General features: G+C 37.5%; 1 protein-coding gene across 3 annotated transcripts in view; it reads left to right on the top strand.

The window, feature by feature from the left end:
- NRAP (nebulin related anchoring protein) overlaps positions 1-17,853 on the top strand; it is a 47,716-nt gene that overhangs the window by 13,475 nt on the left and 16,388 nt on the right. For all 3 annotated transcript variants that reach the window (XM_021525954.2, XM_021525956.3, XM_021525953.2), the window contains exons 12-26: positions 88-192; positions 1,138-1,245; positions 1,948-2,052; positions 4,331-4,429; positions 4,939-5,043; positions 6,596-6,703; positions 7,520-7,621; positions 8,134-8,331; positions 8,552-8,656; positions 10,877-10,975; positions 11,952-12,056; positions 12,512-12,619; positions 13,228-13,539; positions 14,560-14,664; positions 16,703-16,801. In XM_021525954.2, coding sequence (XP_021381629.1) covers positions 88-192; positions 1,138-1,245; positions 1,948-2,052; positions 4,331-4,429; positions 4,939-5,043; positions 6,596-6,703; positions 7,520-7,621; positions 8,134-8,331; positions 8,552-8,656; positions 10,877-10,975; positions 11,952-12,056; positions 12,512-12,619; positions 13,228-13,539; positions 14,560-14,664; positions 16,703-16,801 — 1,863 coding nt within the window. The remainder of the gene's footprint in view (positions 1-87; positions 193-1,137; positions 1,246-1,947; positions 2,053-4,330; positions 4,430-4,938; positions 5,044-6,595; positions 6,704-7,519; positions 7,622-8,133; positions 8,332-8,551; positions 8,657-10,876; positions 10,976-11,951; positions 12,057-12,511; positions 12,620-13,227; positions 13,540-14,559; positions 14,665-16,702; positions 16,802-17,853) is intronic.

The raw sequence follows: 17,853 nt of genomic DNA, 5'->3' as shown, positions 1-17,853 counted from the left end.
TCTGCCTAATAAATGGTGTGTGAAGGAACTTGCTAGAGCAGATTAAGGTTTTACCACAGCTTCCTGTTGTGCATTTTTGTCACTAAGGTGGAGTACAAGAAGGATCTTGGAAACAACAAAGACTACAGCATGAACTACTGTGACACTCCACAATTCAAGAATATGAGCAAGATCTCAAAATTCACCAGTGATGTAAGTTTGCAGTACCTCGTGTGTGGCTTGCTTGCCCTGGTAGCTGCTGGAATCACAGGTCATCTGTGAGTGTGTGTTTCATATAAATGTGTGCTGGAAATGTGATTGTAACTCATTTTAGCCTGTTTTTGTACAGCACTTATCCTAATGTGTCCTGATGTATAGCTGGGACATTTATTTTATTTAGGATTATGGAAAGAACTATTATGGTATTTAGAAGAAAGGTCACTTGCCATGTACTGCTGATCTAGAGAAGTAGAAGTTTGTTGTTACTCTTGACTGTCATAATTACTTATTTCATTATGCATGTCTATTTCCTGACTGGACAGGTAGGCAGAAGATGCTTCACCAGAGTTCATGCCAGAGAGGAGCATAATTACTGTGTGAAAATAATCAGTGTTAATAGTTAAACCTCTTGTTTCTCATGAAACAATTTTGTTTCATACTGCTTCTTACCATTCTCTGAAATCCCAGGGGAGTAAATATTTTGCCATACAGTTCAGATGGTTGAATGATCAATTTTTCTTGTCAAATCCCCGACTCTGGGATTTGTGAAAGATGCACCAAAACAAGTCAATTTTGTTCATTTCTTAATGTACAAATATTGTCTCCTTGGGACTTTGTTCTAGTATTTATTTCTGATGAAACACATCTGTATCTTCTTTATGTGGCATTAGGTGATATGAAGAGCAAGTAAATTATATCTTGTAGTAAAAGAAACTCACTGAGGGTTTTAGCTTTTATTTTTTAAAATACCAAGGCTGTTGTAGACTAATGAATTGCTGTATTGGAGCAGCACTTGTAGACCAGAGCTGTAACAATTTGTCTCCCTGCTTAAAATATAGAAACTCTTAAAAGCTGAAACTCGTCAGTAGAAAAGCTGAATTATATTCTCAGAGTTGGTTTTTGTTTGTTTGTTTGTTTGTTTGTTTGTTTTTTGTACAGCTTAAATACAAAGAAACCTACCAGAATGAAATGAAAGGTCACTATGTGGGTATTGGCATGGACAAGAGGATGCTCCATGCCATGAAAGTTGGCAGCTTGGCAAGCACTGTGAGTCCCTTTTAATCACACTTGCATGCTTGTGGCCTCCGTGTCTTTCAGTTTTTCCAGAATTAAGTTGATAGAAAACTTTAGATCATACTGTACTGGGGATCTGACGGATAGATATGTTGAGAAGAGGGGAAATTTTGGAAACCCTTTTGTACTGTTTTATGGCTCACTGTGTGGAAGAAGTTAAAATAAGAAATTTCAGTGATCTGGCAACACACTGAGATCCTTCAGTTTTCTTTGACATCAGTAGGATGCTGAAGGTTGTTTGCCACCACCCCCAGGGTCAGACCTTTGCTGGAAAAAACAGTCTTTAATGAAGATTGCTGGATTGCAATTTAATTTACTGGGTTAGTCAAGAAGCTATTTCATTACATACCATTCCTTCAAGTACATTATTTACAAATCTGTAAGAAGCTTGAGAACTAAGCAGAAAGATAAAAGAGATGTGTCATAGGTGGAAGTTAAGTTAATGCTCCCACTGTTGGCATTGGATTAATTGAGAAGCTGAAAAAGAATCAATTAGTGGCTAAACTATGCAAATAATTTCATTTTCTTTGTCACTCATGACATTGAACTTACTTTGTTTCTTGCATTTAATATTAATATTATTGTTTCTCCTTTCCTCTTGACTGATAATTATTCAAACAAATGACAGCTGAAAAAAAAATAATGATTTTTTTTTTTGTTCTCCTTGTGTTTCAGATAGCCTATAAGTCTGATTACAAACATGATGGTGTTGACTACAATTACCCAGCTACTCTCACTCCTTCATACCAGACAACAAGAAAGTTGGTCCCTTTGAAAGATGTAAATAATAATTTTATGTTTTTGTTTTTGGTTTTTTTTTTTTCCCTATGACTTGCATAGCTCATCATCTCTCTGTAGGAGAGATTGTGATAGACTGTGTGTGTCAAATGATGATTTAATGACAGGAACAAGCAGCCACTGCTAATGAAGCTAAAGCAAAAAAGTGCAGTGTCAAGAGGTCTCAGAGCAGTAGAAGGTGCTGCCATGTCCTGTTGTTGTGTCAGCTCAGCACAGACTGTAGGGCCAAGTGAAATCATGACTCTGCCCTATCCCAGCTCTGTGCTGCTAAAGTCTCACCATCCTGGGGCAGCTTCAGCAGCAGCATCAAGCACTGAAAGCACAGGGAGACTAAAAGAGCCTTTGGGAATCCTCTGTGAATTCCCTGGGGATTGATGTTCCCTCTGGAGGGGAGCGGGTTGGTCGCGTCACCTCCTGCAGCTCTGGTCCCTGAGAGAGGAGCCCCCTGTGCCCTGACTCGTGGCAAGTGCAGTATGATCCTTTCACTTCTCACAAGCATTAAAAGCTTCACTCATCTCCTCTACCACTGGCAGCTCACCCTGTGCCTTAGACAGGAGCACATTCACCAGGCACTGCTTAGAAAATCAACAGGAAGAGAGCAGCAGCTCTGCAGGGCATTTCTGACTTCCTAAAGTATGTACACCCTGTCTCTACACTGAAATGGCAAAAATCCAGGAGCATTATGCCTTAGAAAGGTCATTAACATTATGTGAGATTTTTCTGGGCCCAACCACCTCTTCCAAGACAAGGATGGCACATGAAGATCTGGAATTGGGAACCCTGGTGTTTTTGAGGAAGTATTTGGTATACTTCAACTCTAAGATGAACTCTTGCCTCTACAGCAGTAATTTCAGCTTTGCCTTTGTAAAAGCTGAAAACAGTAAAATTCAGTTTTTGATTGCTTACTGTGTTCTTAAAGAGTTCAAGGTAAGCATAAATTTATGTCCAAAATGTAAAAGACATTTCAGCAATTCCAATTGATAGTCAGCATCAGGGTTTGAAACACATCATTCCAGTGGCCACAGAGACTCAGTTGCACCAGTCCTGATCTAGGATTTTGCATTAGTCCCAGGACCTGTGTGCTCCCAAATAACCAACATGCTTACCCTGAACTCTTTTAGGAATACACCTCTCTCATACACTAAGCAATCACAAGTAGCAATAAATACACAGCTTCAGTTAAAAAGAAATGACCCCTTTCCATGGAATTAAAATTCTCTCGTCTCTGAGAAAGCAAATGCATTGTTTTAAGTACCTGAATCACTTTGGACCTGTGAGATAATTCAGGCCTTTTTTCCTAGCTTTTATCATTCTGGCAGAATGAGGAAATTTATGTGAGGATACGGGAGATAAGGAGGTTTGCATTGAAATCGTTTCAGTAACTCAAAGTCTCCAGAAATATGCTCCACTTTACTGGGAAGAAGTGTTCTTAAGAAACTAGTTTTAAACAATGTGATTTGAAATGTTTGCAAAGTGGTGATTAACTACAGTGAATATTAATGAGGGCCTACAGAGAATAATAATTGTGTTTTATGGTATATCAATGAGCTCTTTTGCAGCAACAGGTTTGAAAGGAAGTGTCATATGATTTTTTTATCATGCTTAATTTGGGGCTTTAAAATATTTATTTTGTAACTAGTAATAATCTAGTGGGCTCCAGACCTCTTGATGGCTGACATTAAAATGACTTTTTTGTACTATAAGTACATATTTTTCTTTTCTCAGCATCCACACAAAGCTCTCACCACAGGTAAATTTTGTGGTTAATTTATTACATTAAAACTCAGTAAAGACCAAGTATAAGAGAGTTCATTTACTCTATCCAATGGTGGTACACTGGACAGACCACTTCATAGGCAGTTACAATAATTCTTGTCTGATAAAGATAAAAATGGACTAAGTGATGGTTAAAAATTATTTTTATTAATAATTTGGGGGATTTTATAGCAGTGATTTGGGGGATTTTATAGCAATGGCTGCATCTTTGTAAGAATTTGTGGGCTTGACAGGATGGAATTATAAGTGAAGTAATTTTCAGAGTGGGATAAAAACTGTGACCTCAGACAAGGAAACTTTCAGAGCACTAACTCAGATCTCATCCAAGAGATCATGCCATTTTTCCTCAGCTCTATTTATGGATTTAGTAACATTTTATCCAGAGTATTAGTTAGCAAAACTTCATTTATTCAATCTCTCATTTTTTGATCTGACCATTTCTTCCTTTGTTAAATCTTTTTTTTTTAATTTAATTTTAAATTAGGTAAACTACAGACAAAGCATAGACAAGCTGAAGTACAGCTCTGTGGCCAGTACTCCACAAATTGCTCAAGCCAAAATAAATGCACAGCAGCTCAGTGATGTAAGTTGTCCCATCTTTAACCATTGTTGTTTATTATAATGATGAAATAATCTAATTTCATAGGATTTGTAGCCTTATGTGTTTTATTCTTGACAGTTCTTCAGCAGATTCATAGCCAAACCAAGAATACATATCGAATGAAATCACTTTCCAAAATGTGGCAAGCATACCAGTAGATCCAATATTTGTCTCCACTTTTAAGATTTGTATCAGTGTGCTTTTTTAGGAAATAATTTTCTGTGTCTTTATTAAGGCAAGGTTTTTAATTATATCTTTTGTACTTAAAGATAATCAGTAACTTTTATTCATATAGTAAATTTCTACTTCCTACTTCTTAAGTAAAAGTTAGCCTTATAGCCTTCATGCTTACATCATAAATTCCTATGAGCATATTTGCAATTTATGGCACCAATAACCTGAAATTTAACAGCAATCATTCAGTCTAATGGATATATTTTTATTAAGTTAAAAATAACTGAGTTTCTTGCTGACCTTTTCAACATATGCAGTTGAACTACCGAGCCCAGTATGAGAAGACAAAAACAAATTATACTCTACCTCAGGATGTACCACTGTTAGTGAAAGCAAAAGCCAATGCTGAGTTATACAGTGAGGTAAGCCAAGCCTTGGGGAAATACTGGCATTCATGATGCTGTTAATAGACTGAAATTAATATTAAGATGTTGACACTCTTTCTGGAAGCATTTATCATTTATCATTTGGTTTTGTACTAAACAACATGAAATATTGTGCCCAGAATAGACAGAGATCCAATTTCAAGGACAATGAAACATCTAGACTTTTTTCCCAAGATATTTTGAGATTATCTGAATTTCTTTAAATCAATATTCACTTCACAAAACTAACTGCTTCTGAGGTGAAATTTTTATGAAGAGCCAACATTTGCACAGTTCTAGTAATTCAAAGTGCACTGAAGTCAATGGAATGAAACAGTGACTTCAGCCAACTTGGATCATGCCCACTGTTGTTCCATTCATAATTCCTGGCAATAAATAGTGATTCACTTAGAGTCTTGTGGGCTAAAACCACGTGCTTGCAGGAAAAGTTGAATTTATATTTAATTTTTAGCGTATTTTTCAGGCCTCCATTTTCGTAGAAAGTTTTGGAGGAAAAAAGGCCCAAGACAAATAAGGGCAAAATGAGGAAAAAACCTCCAGATATTAGTGGTGTGACTTTTATTTTTTAAGCTTTATTTTTTAAGTTTCATAATTTTTCATGACTTTGAATTGTCATTACTGTAGGTTTTTGTGTCTTGTGCTCTTCCCCTAAGTTTTATTTGAGTTGCATTGGCAGAGTGTTGCGGAGGAACATTCTTTGCGACTGTACTGTGTTGGGATGCATGCCCATTGTTAGATATTGGTAAAATATAAACATGCAGAAAGACAAGTCCAGAAACTGGGGCTTCCTGAAAACCTTCTACCTTCATTAGGTGCATGCATTATATGGATGAAGGCATGCTTAATCTTGCTTTAATGGAATTTCAAGTGGAGTCTTGAAAAAGAGCTTAAAAAGCTATTCCTTGAAGTTCCACTGACTTTCAGAAGTTAAGTGTGTGATGCTCATGCATTTCAGTGGTGTTTGTGAGGTAGTGAGGCTCATGAGTGTGCTTTGAGGACAATCTGATCGTGAGGGATGCTGCTCTGGCCTCTGCTTCAGCCTCTGGGCTGGTCTCAGAGCTGGATTCCTTTTGAATGTGCTCCAGCAGCTCATGCAAAGAACTTCAAATTCAGTGCATTGGCTAGTTACATTTTGGGGGTGGGAAAGAAAAACCCTGAAATGAGTGGAGTGTTGTCTGGTTCTTAGCTGTCTTGCCTCTAGATCAGCTCCTATAGATCTATACTATTTTCATAGGTAGACATAACCAGAGGCAATTTTGAAAACCCTCCTTCCTCCATATCTGTCTGAAACTGAGAATTATTGCAGGATGTTCTGGAGCATTAAGTGCCTGTGATCTCCAAGAATAAAATTTTGACTCAATCCTAGACAATTAATTAGCTCAAAATGACAATGAACTGTGACTTAAGAAGGTCCCAGTTTGTGGACTGAGCATATTTATGCTTCTGTTTTTCTCTGAGTAATTTCCACGTTTGTTTGAAAGTCCTGTGTGTTTGTGTTAGTCACATGCTGCTGTCTTTCCTTCCTCAGGTTAAGTACAAAGAAGGCTGGGAGAGGAGCAAGGGCCGGGGCTTTGAAATAAAACTTGATTCTCTGCCTTTACTTGCTGCCAAAGCTTCCAGGGATCTCGCCAGTGATGTATGTTACATTGAGTTACCTGGGAATTATTCTTTATATAAGTAGCAATAGCACAGGGAAATCAAGCACAGCTCACCTCTTCTGGATTTTTGAATCCTGCATTTGGCTGTCCATCTTTCTCAATGGCTAATGAGCGCTGGAAACTTTCTCAGATTCTGCTATGAAATTTTACTCTCCAAAAATTATTTTTTTTAAATCATGTGTACAAAGTGAAGCAAAATTTACATAATAAATCCATAGTGAAATTCAGTGGTTTGAATTTTTTATAGCCTCAAAAACAGTATTCTCTTCTACTACAAAGGGAATGCATATTTCTTTAGTCTGCTTCCTTAATATAAACGTATATAAATGTATATAAAAAAATCCAAACAAAATCTTTCTAAACAAATTATATCAAGATTTGTAACCCATGGAGAGGCAGAAAACGCAGATACTTCTTCTGCAGCTGGAAAGTGTTCAGCAGTGGTGGGGATTCTAAACTCCCACCTCATTAAAAAAAATCAAATCTCAAATTCCTTGCTTGGATTGATATTGATTTTTTATCTTTGCCTCAAAGAGCAAGATAATTTAGCTAATCAGAAGAATTTAAGTTTATAAGCATATATACCTCAGAGGGCTGAGCCTTAAAGAAGTCTCATAAATGAGACTGATCTTGCATCTTTGGAATTTCTGAGCAAATATGGGAAATTTGAAGTGACAATGACAGAATCAGACTAAGCTCTTCTAAATTTTGACCATCCAAATCACCAGTGAAAAATGTACTGTATTTCATGGGTAATTGGAAACATTCTTAAATTTACACTGTTTTTTTGACAGATTAAATATAAAGAAGAATATGAAAAAACAAAAGGAAAAGCAACTGAAACCAAGGATTCAAGACTTTTGCACTCTCTGAAGGTGGCCAAGATGAGTAGTGAGGTAAATTATTTCTCTTACTCAAAAGGTAAAATTTTTCATAATTAGGAAACTTTCACCAACACTATGCAATCTACCACTGTTACTGCTCTCACTCTAACAAATTCTTGGAAGCATTTAAAAAAATTGGTTTCCTTCACCATCTGTTAATCTCCAATGATTGCACAGCAGGGGATTTTGGGAAATGGTGCCCTTATTTCGGGGCAGGAAAATAACACCCAGTTAAAATCTCAATATGAATAAAATATCATATTCAAACCTCAATATAGGCACTTCTACACAGAACTTTCAAGTCTTTAAGGGTATGTTTAAAAGTAATATTTACTGTAATAGAAATAATGTCTCTAGAATCTAGAAAATTTACCCTGGCATCTGTTTTGTCACTTCTAGGATGTGATTTCTACAGTTTTGGGGGATTTTTTGCCTAATCAGCATAAGGACCCAAACAAGAGGGGTGACTTAAGATGGCATTGTAATATCTGATACAGAAAGTCTATTTTCATTCCTATGTCTAGATTGCCTACAAAAAAGGTTTTGAGGAGAGCAAGGCCCATTTCCATCTGCCCATGGATATGATAAACCTGAGGCATGCCAAGAAGGCTCAGGCACTGGCCAGTGACTTGGATTACAGAACGAGGCTCCATGAGTACACAGTGCTTCCAGAAGATATGAAAACCAAGTGGGCAAAGAAGGCCTATGATCTCCAGAGTGATGTAAGATAATGTACACCCAGCTTAACTGTTAAAAACAGTGTGAGAGATTATAACTTTTTCCATTTGATGTTAATTCTTGTTCATTATGAATGCTGTCTGATTGTACTATGGCTTTTTAAATGTCTTTGCAATGGCTTTGAAAGTGGAATGGGTGCACATGTTTACTTAAAAACATTATACTCGTGTTCCCTGTGCCAGTAAATGTCATTTTCCTCTGCAGCTCCAATATAGAGCAGATCTGACATGGATGAAAGGAGCTGGATGTATCACAGAAGGAAGCCTTAATATACAACAAGCCAAAAAGGCAGGAGATTTAGTCAGTGAGGTAAGCAAAGTTCTCAGGCTTCTGTCTGTTTTTTGTTCAAAGGTTCATTCCATTACATTATGTGGAATAGGTAAGGGATTCCTAACAAGGAATATCTAGAAATGGAAAAACTGATGGGCATAATTTAGTTATTCTATAGTTTAGAAGATCCTGGTTTAGAGATTAAAATTACGTTTTTCATTTATATAATTATCAGAATAATCTGTGAGGTAGAAATCCCTGTATTTGTGCTTCCACGTCTTTTCATTCTCCTGTCCATTTTGCAGATCAGCATTGAATTTCCATTGAGTTTCATGTGCTGCATGTAGTACAAATAAGCTTTAAGGAGCAGTATTGAAAAATTAGATATTATTTTAGTTGAAAATTTCCTTGCTCCGTGGCAAGTAGAGGCTTGGTTTTACTGGCAGCTTCAGCTTTTCCTGCTTTTCATTGCTTTCGCCTTATTAATTCATGGCTTTGCACTGCCATTAACCTTATGGAAGTAAACTTCTTCAGCTTCTTAGCTATGGTTGAGCAGTCTCACTAGTGCTAGGAAAACTAGGGAACAGAGAGAAGAATAAATTAGGGGAATTTTGACAAGAGGCATAAAATCCCACTTAGTTCTGGAAGGAGGAACAGAAGCCAGTTAGTTACTGGCGATCACACTCTCTGACACCTTGGGTCTCTGACACCCTCTCACTACTCCTATGAGGGGAAAAAATACATCTTAGAAACAAAAGAAGAGCAGCTACCTCAGATCTGGTGTCTTGCTACTGACATCTGCTTCTGGGGTGTGCTGTAGTAATAATCACTTCCACAAATATTTAATCCATAATGATCTGCCTTTTCATTCCAGTGCTGTGCAAGGCCACGAGACGGCTGACAGTCACCTAAACTGGAGACTGGTGGATATTATTTTAGAGATCTCTATTGCCATACAAAGCCTGGTGTTTTGTCATTTCTTTGCAGGGTGTCACTACATTGTGTTCCATGCAAGGTGACAAAACATGCTGTTTTTAATCTGCCGCCCTCCCTTCCAGCTTTCTAAAGTAAAGCGATGAGCACCTCTTTGAAGTGCTGCATGCTTTTTTAACTTCTATTTTGTGTTCCCCTAGCAGAGACACAGTGTAAACTGATCTGTTCACCCATCAGTTCAAACAGAAGAATTTCTCTCCTGAAATGCCAGATAATGAAAAAAAAATGCATTTACACTCTTTCTAGGTGGAATGGCCCACTTCATGACTGAACTGGTAGAATAAGAATTCAATTAAAGTGCACAAGAGTTTGCTTGGTCTCCCCTGTCATACTGTGGTCTTGAAACAGAGTCCTGCATTTCCTTGTACTATCTCAAAGAAAGAAAGGGTGCTTAGCTTGCTCTCAAATGAGTGCCGCAAAATATCGAGGCAAAGACATTAATTTAAAACAGGCTAAAGCCTTATAAAGTCAATTAAAGTATTCCATTCACTTCAGTGTGTTTCTGGTGTAAAACAGAATTTAAAATGGAATGAAACTATGCATGGTCTTATGTACTAAACTGAAAATATTAGTCTCTATTCACATTCGTCCATTCAAATGGATTTTATACAAGTACTGGCACCAGAGGATGAATAAAGAGCAATATTTTTTCCCATAACTGAGACTTGAGCCTGTGGAGGCTTGACAGCAATGTCTATGCCTAGCTCTTCTTTGAAAAGAAGATTTTGAGAGGATGGGGAAGATTTTGAATTCAAGTAACTTTCAGGACTCTGAAATAGCTTGCTCAAATTTAAGCATCATCTTAATAATTTAAAAATATCTCAGTAACAAATGTTCAGTGATTTGAACCACCCATGCATGTGCTTGAGAAGTCTCTTATAAGGAAATGAGACAGTAACAATAACTGTGTGGCTTATCAGCTCTCTTGGGTCCTGACTGAAGTCATACCTGGGTTGTGAGCACCACTCACTGGTTCGTGTGCAACCTAGGTCCTGTAAGGTATGTAGACAGCACACCTGGCACCAAAGGTATCCATGCCCACAGTGTCAGCAACAGTGCATTTGGGACACACTTGTGCACTGCCCTCCCCACCTCAAAATACCACACTTGGAAGTTTGTCTTGTTGATGCCTGTGCTAAAACTGTCTTGGAAATTTACAGGGCACTTCTGGCTCTATCACTCATGTATTTTTTAAAAGTGATACATTTTTAGGGGGGGACAAGTACTGCAGAAAAATTTTGTGTAACTTGTTTTAATTTGCTGTAGAAAAAGTACAGGCAGAAGGCTGACGCTCTGAAGTTCACCAGTGTGGCTGACAGTTCTCAGATCAAGCACGCCAAGAAAAGCCAGGAACTTCAAAGTGATGTGAGTCCTTGACTGAATTTGTCACTTTGCAAGCAGCTTAGGGATAATGTGGTCACTGCTGATATATCTACACAGTCATGAAGCATTTCAATATATAAAGTTTCTTCAGATTAATTCCAAGGGGTTTTATTTGTTTATTGGATTAATTCTCTCCTTGAATACTTTGAACTAGAACAACAGCAACAAAAATCAAGCACTATTGGGAATCTCTTGTGTGCTGGACAAGCTGCCTTTCTGTGTGTGCTAGAAACAGAATAGTAATCATAGATTCCAAGCTTTATAGTAGGGACTTCTTCTGTGGGGTGTAAGAAATGTAATACTTTGTGAATGGGGCATATTTTCATAGTTTTTCAACAGCTCCTCCAAGAATTTCTTGGGCTAAAACAGAGCAGTTCATTTCTCTGCTGTTGTAGCTCTGGGATATAAAATGAGGATGATTTCTACTCAGATCATAAAAGGTCCTTGATGTTTTCATTCAAAGTTGTAATGTTAGTCCTCACTGGAGCATTGTGTCAGCAATTACATTTAGGTCACAAATGTTCTCTGCAGATTCAATTGCTACTATTCTTCATTTCATGCCTAGAATTCTCTGTTTCTATGTCCTATTAAAGACTTTCATTCTACCCAAGAAGTAACTGCAGTTTAACATTGGTTGAAATATATTCTTGCATTTTGTATAGAGTATGAATTGCTGCCAGCTTTATAGGTAGAAAAGTAGATAACTTTGGGAAATAAAATTAAAGTATCCTGATATATGTGCTGCTTCACAGCTTCCTTGAAATTGAATCATGAGTACTTTGGTCAACCTGAGTCTGTAGGTCAGTTTTTCACTCCATATTTAACACAAAAGTTAAAGATGCTAAAGAATGAGTTAACCCTTACAAATCCTTGAATATTTGGGGTATTTTAGCCAGTATTCCTTCAACATTAAATGTGGACTACTGCTTGTTGACCCTGCTTTGCTTCCTGTGGACAGGTTGCCTACAGGTCAGGGAAAGAGCAGTTTCTTCATCAGTACACCATCAGCAAAGATGACCCTGTCTTCATGCTGGCCAAAGCAAATGCTGCCAATATCAGTGAGGTACTGTGTGATTCCCTCACTCCTGTGAATAGTTACAGCTGCAGTGAAAGAATTGTTCTCTAGGTAAAAGTTATGTTTTTTCTCAGAGAAGATCCTCATGTTTTTGATATAAAACCTCAAAATTTAATTCCATGCATCTAATAAATAGTAGTCACATCTGCTGTTCTGAAGACTTGCCACTTCTAGAGCTTGAAGCTGTGCACTTTTCACATGCTTCCAGGCAAGTGGCACACTGCCAGATTCACTGGAACCACTGGGATGTTGGGGTTGCAGTAACCACAGTATCCACAGATACAGGATGTAAGGGAAGACACCAGGATCTGATCTGTAGCCATACAGTCTCTGGGCATGGAGTGCAGGAGGGACTAATTACTTTGAGAGCTTTCACTGTGACTGTAGAACAAATAGAAAGGATTGATAGTAATAAAGAAACTGTGCTGTTGTCATCTCTTTAGAAACTCTACAGGAGTAGCTGGGAGAAGCAGAAGGAGAAAGGATTTGTGCTTCGTTTGGATGCTTTGTCATTCTTGACAGCTAAGGCAAAGAGGGATCTGGCAAGTGATGTGAGTATGGTCTCTATCAGCCTCCTTTTTCTTAGGACAGCTGACAATCCAGGTTGCTGCTAGTGTTAAGGATGTGTCACATATGTCTCAGTGCCCTGAGCCACCCTCACTCATTCATGCTAAGGAGCGATGGAGGAGTTGTCTGGGTGATTGGCATTCTGTAATTAGTCAGAAGGTTTGCTCTGAGCAATTCAGAGCTTTTCCCCACATGCTGACTGTGTATTCCTATTCTCAATTTGACCCGAGGGTGAATTTTAGAACTCAAAATGAAGTGGAAATCTCCTGTGAAGCACCATAATACATCTCTTCCTGGCCAGAAAATTCCTGAAAGAACCTTCTGACCTCTGTGCATGAAGAATGTTGTTTGTCCTAGAGAGAACCAAAAATAAAATATTTGTTACAGGTTTTTGTGAACATATTATTATCATCATGAAAGGGCTTATTCTTTATAGACACTAATTTCTAAGACATTCCAGTTATATTTTGCAAATTATCTTCTTTCTTGCTTGTATTGAGGACCTAGCATGCCACACCACTGACAGACCACAGTAGAGCTGTCAGTTTGGCAGCTGAAAGCATTTACTCTTGGTCTCTTTTCTTCTTCACAGGTTAAATATAAGGAAGGTTATGAGAAGATGAAGGGTAAGCTCATTGGAGTAAAAGCTGTGGAGGAAGATTCACAGATGGCTCATTCCCTGCAGATGTCAAAGTTGCAGAGTGATCTGGAGTACAAGAGGGCCTTTGAGGGCACAAAGAGTCAGTTCCAGATCCCCATGGATATGGTTAACCTTGTTCATGCCAAAAAGGCTCAGAATCTGGCCACAGATATAGGATACAAGACCTCTCTCCATCAGTACACAGCCCTGCCTACTGACAGGAAAGTGGCATGGGCCAAGTGGGCCTACGGGCTGCAAAGTGATGTAAGTCCAGAGCTTCTCCTGTTCCCTCTCATCCTGCCTGCTCTCAGCCCACTTAGGGCTGACTTTACTCGGGCATTTATGCTTGTAATGCCACGACATCTTTATGCATCTAATTTTTCAGCTATTAAATAGTGGATATTAACAGTAACTGTTAACCACTTATTTCCTCAAGAGGTATATTTAAGTTGTGCAGTGCTTCTCAGGAGGGTTATAATTCTGTTTATGAGCATGGCTTCTTCAAAGCTTCCTTCAAATGCTAATAAAACACTAGGATTCCTATATGATGTACATTTATTTTTGTTTCCTAATGTGCAGGGAGGCTAAATAATGTATGGTGATAAAATTGGTGATAAAATTCCATATGGACACCACATGTAACCATCAGATGAACTGTCTGATACTGTAAACAGTTAAGCTAAACTTTTCATTCTGTAAGTCACAACTTTTCAAGGAGACTGAGATAGAAATGTATACAGGCCTTGTTGAGATATGGCTGCTGAAACCTTTGTGACACCTTTGAGAAACCTGATTTACAGCCAAGCATTTGAAATGCAGTACTGTTGGTAGCAGAGATTTTGTGAGGAAAGTGAGAAGTGCTCCTGTACTCTTCTTCCTTAAAGACACATGGAAAAACAAATAAACCAAAATGCTTTCTCTTTAGTAAAACAAAAGGGTATGCTTTGGGAAATGCTTAGTGTAATTTTCTTTCTATTGCAAGTCATGGATGATCTTTTAAAAAGTGCTCCATATACAATAAAACTGAAGTTAGAGTAAAAATTGTAAACAACAGTAAGGTGTAAACCCCTTTTAAAAATTACCTTGAAAGGCATAGTGCACAATGAGTCCTTATACTTCTATTTAATTCTGGTTTTTTCTTTTTTTTGCTTTCCTTGCAACTATGCAATAAAACAAAAGCAGGCACTAATTTGACTTCATTGTTGTTCCAGAGATGTCTGAATCCTTTAATGGCATTTTAAGTGTATGAACACCAACAATAGGACATTTTCTTTTCTTTGTCAGAACCGATACAGAGCAGATTTGAACTGGATGAAAGGAGCTGGATGGATAGCCACTGGGTCATTAAATGTGGAACAGGCTAAGAAGGCAGGAGAACTCATTAGTGAGGTGAGATTTCATGACAGCATGTAACAGAATTTGCTGCATAATGCGTGCAAAATGTCTGTATAAAATTAAAATAATTTCCACTCAAAGGGGAAAGAAAAAGGCATACCACATGAAAGCCCTCAAAACCAGGGATAGGACTGATAATTAGAGGGAAACCAGATACCAAACACATACCAGTAGGAGTCCATATAGCCTTTGCAAAAACAAAGTAGGTGACAAATGATATTATGAATAATAATGGCAATCAAACAGTGCTCAATTGCTACCCACTAGCCTACCTTTTTAATGAACCAAAACAGGAGAGACGATAAAAAGATGGAGCCATTGGACCCAGAATCTTCCTTTGTAACAGATACATGATTCCTTCTTGCTGGTTTTTCATTGAAATTCATATAGATATCTCTGTCTGTAGCTGTCTATCAGCCCAAATAGTTTTCATCCTTATTTCTCCCTATAACCAATATCACTTACAGAAGAAGTCAGACTAGAGTACTTCGTGCCTGTCCCATGAGCCCTTCAAATGAAGCTCTGGTGGAAATGTTTAAAAGGTTCCTAGTATTCTGTTTCAGTTATTTCAGAGGTAGTCCTGCTGGCCAAAGCTGTTGCTGCAAGAGATTGAATCATGTGGTTTTTCAATAACTATGATGCAGGAATCATGTGTCCATTTGGTCTGTGGAGTCTCAGAAAAAATGCAGTCATCGTTTAGACTGATTGCTAACGCTACTTTTTTCCCCCATGTAATCATCCATTGTAAGAAGAGTGATTTTTTAGACAAATCAATGAGATCCTCAGCTGGTGTCAAGCAAGGTAGCTTTATAAAAGCTGCTACAGTAAGGCCAGCTGGAATAATAACTGTGAATCTGTATAGGAATTCCACTTGGGTGTTTCAGTAGTGAAAACTGCTGAGTAGAAATTTAACCCCCTAGATTGTTAGTCTCAACCTTTCTGTGAGTACTAAGTAATATTAGGTTGCTATGAGCCTTGTCCTTTCTTATATATAGTGACCAGTCCTTCTAATACTGATAAAAAACAATTGCTAGGATATAATCTCTAGCAATTTTTTTGCAGAGATGTTTTGTCAACTCTGCTTTGTCTCCAAATTTGATTAAGAAAGCAAATTTGATTAACTTTTGTTCCCTGTAAACTCAGTAAGCTTGCTCAGTTTTAAGATATTACTTTTGAAAACCAAAACATTACTTATAAGTTTATAGTACTTTAAAGTGTTTATGTGTTTTACATTGGTATTTTTAGTCTTTGAAGGGTCAAGATGTTGCTTCAAATAAACTTCTGTGGGTCACAGTTCAGTTTAAAGAAAATTACAAGCCATGAGTTTATCTCAGGCATTTGGAAAATTAAGTATGTGCTCTTTGGAGAAGGGATAAAGGTATTGATGGATTTCAGACAGGTCCTGCAGGAAGGGAAGCTTTTAGTGACCTGGCCAAATGGAAAAACTGTCATTTTGCCACTGAACTGCCTACACCTTAATTATGTATATATAACAAGACCAAGAAGCTCTCAGAAGCTACTATGAGTCTTTAACAGCAAGCAAAATTAGTATCATTATATAGAAGATATGCCATAACAATTAGGTACCGTGTCAATGACTGCACAGATTTGCTGCAGGTTTAAGGAGGTAACCTAACCAGTAAGTTAAATATTTGCCATTATTAACACACTACAATTGTCTATAATTTCTTGCTTAAAGGAACTTTAAATTAAAAATACAATCCTTCATACTCAATTTGAAGTAATGTAGAAAAGATTTAAAAATACTGAGTTCTGGAGTATTAAGGTAAGCAGAACCTGATTTTGAAATATTTTTCTTATATTTAAAGATTAATATTAATTGGCAAAAGGTTATTGTTGAATTGAAACAAATATTAATCTGAAAGTACCTAGGACATAAAGATGAGGAAAGAGGAATAATAATTATGTTCACAAATTCACTCTAATCTCCAGCAACCTATGATTTTTCTCTTTCAAATAGCATGAAAGAGCAGCACAAAATTCACAGCTTTGATCTTTTTCTGCTCAACAGAAGAAGTACCGTCAGCATCCATATGCTTTGAAGTTTACCAGTATTAAAGACACTCCTGAGATGATCCAGGCTAGAATTAGTTATAACCAGGCTGTGGATGTAAGTTATAATGTATATACATTATGATTATAAGAGTGGTATCCTCTTTGAACGACCTGATTGAAGCACTGGCTTTCTCTCTCTTCCTTTCTCTGAGATTATCCCTTGGAACCATGAAACTTTTGTATTCTGGTGTGGTGCATCCCACAAAGAGCATGTTTCTAACTTGGACTGGGAGGAGATCCCACAGTAGTGAATGGGGTTTTCGTACAGAAAGCACTTTATGTCTCATTTATTTTCAGAAGTAAAATTTAGGAGTAAGACTGACCTTTGACCTTTAAAGAATTTTGACCTTTTGATACTCATTAAGGAAGAACATGTTTGGGGTTCTTTCCCCTTTACAAAAAGATCTTTCAAATTTCAGTTTCTGCATATTCTTTGGAAATAAAATGTAAAGCATGACAAGGAAGGAAAAATAAATTATTTCAAGCTGTCATCCTGCTGAGAGAGAAATCCAGGAGGGGAAACCTTAAAGAGAAGAATTGAGGCTGTTTGGTGTTTAAACATGTTTATTTTTAATAGAAGAGCGATTTAAAAATATTGTAGACTTAACTGGGATAATACAGAAGTGAATAATAAGCAAAAGTCACTCAAAAAAGACAAGTTTCAAACATGAGAGGATGTTTTATTTTGAAAATAGATATTTTTAAAGTGAAGGAGAAGATGAAAGACTTTGTGTAAAACACATGCTATTGTAATACTTTTGGTGTCTGCGCCTTTGGTTTAATTAATAAGATCCAAAAGGCTTACATCTCAGGCAGGATAAATATAAGTAATTTTGTTGCACTGAGCCACAGTCAAAATCAGTCTGGTGCTCTACTTCTTCAGACATGGAGTTCTCATTAATTTTCTTCTTATGGAGCTGCAATACAAGTGGGCCCAGCTGCTAAAATGTGTCAGACAGGTGAAATGGAGGGGTCCATTCTAATCTAGAGGGTCTCAAACCCTTCTGCAGAAATAATACCCTGGGGAAAGCAAGTCAGGTGCTCCAGACATGGATCGTGTCTAAGGCCAAGGAAAGGTGTCTGTCTGTACCCATCTGGAAGTTATGG

Source organism: Lonchura striata, chromosome 7 (genome assembly GCF_046129695.1).
Source record: "Lonchura striata isolate bLonStr1 chromosome 7, bLonStr1.mat, whole genome shotgun sequence".
Taxonomy (NCBI): domain Eukaryota; kingdom Metazoa; phylum Chordata; class Aves; order Passeriformes; family Estrildidae; genus Lonchura; species Lonchura striata.
Note: the sequence above shows the minus strand (reverse complement) of the source record. Positions and strands in the feature narration are given on the sequence as shown.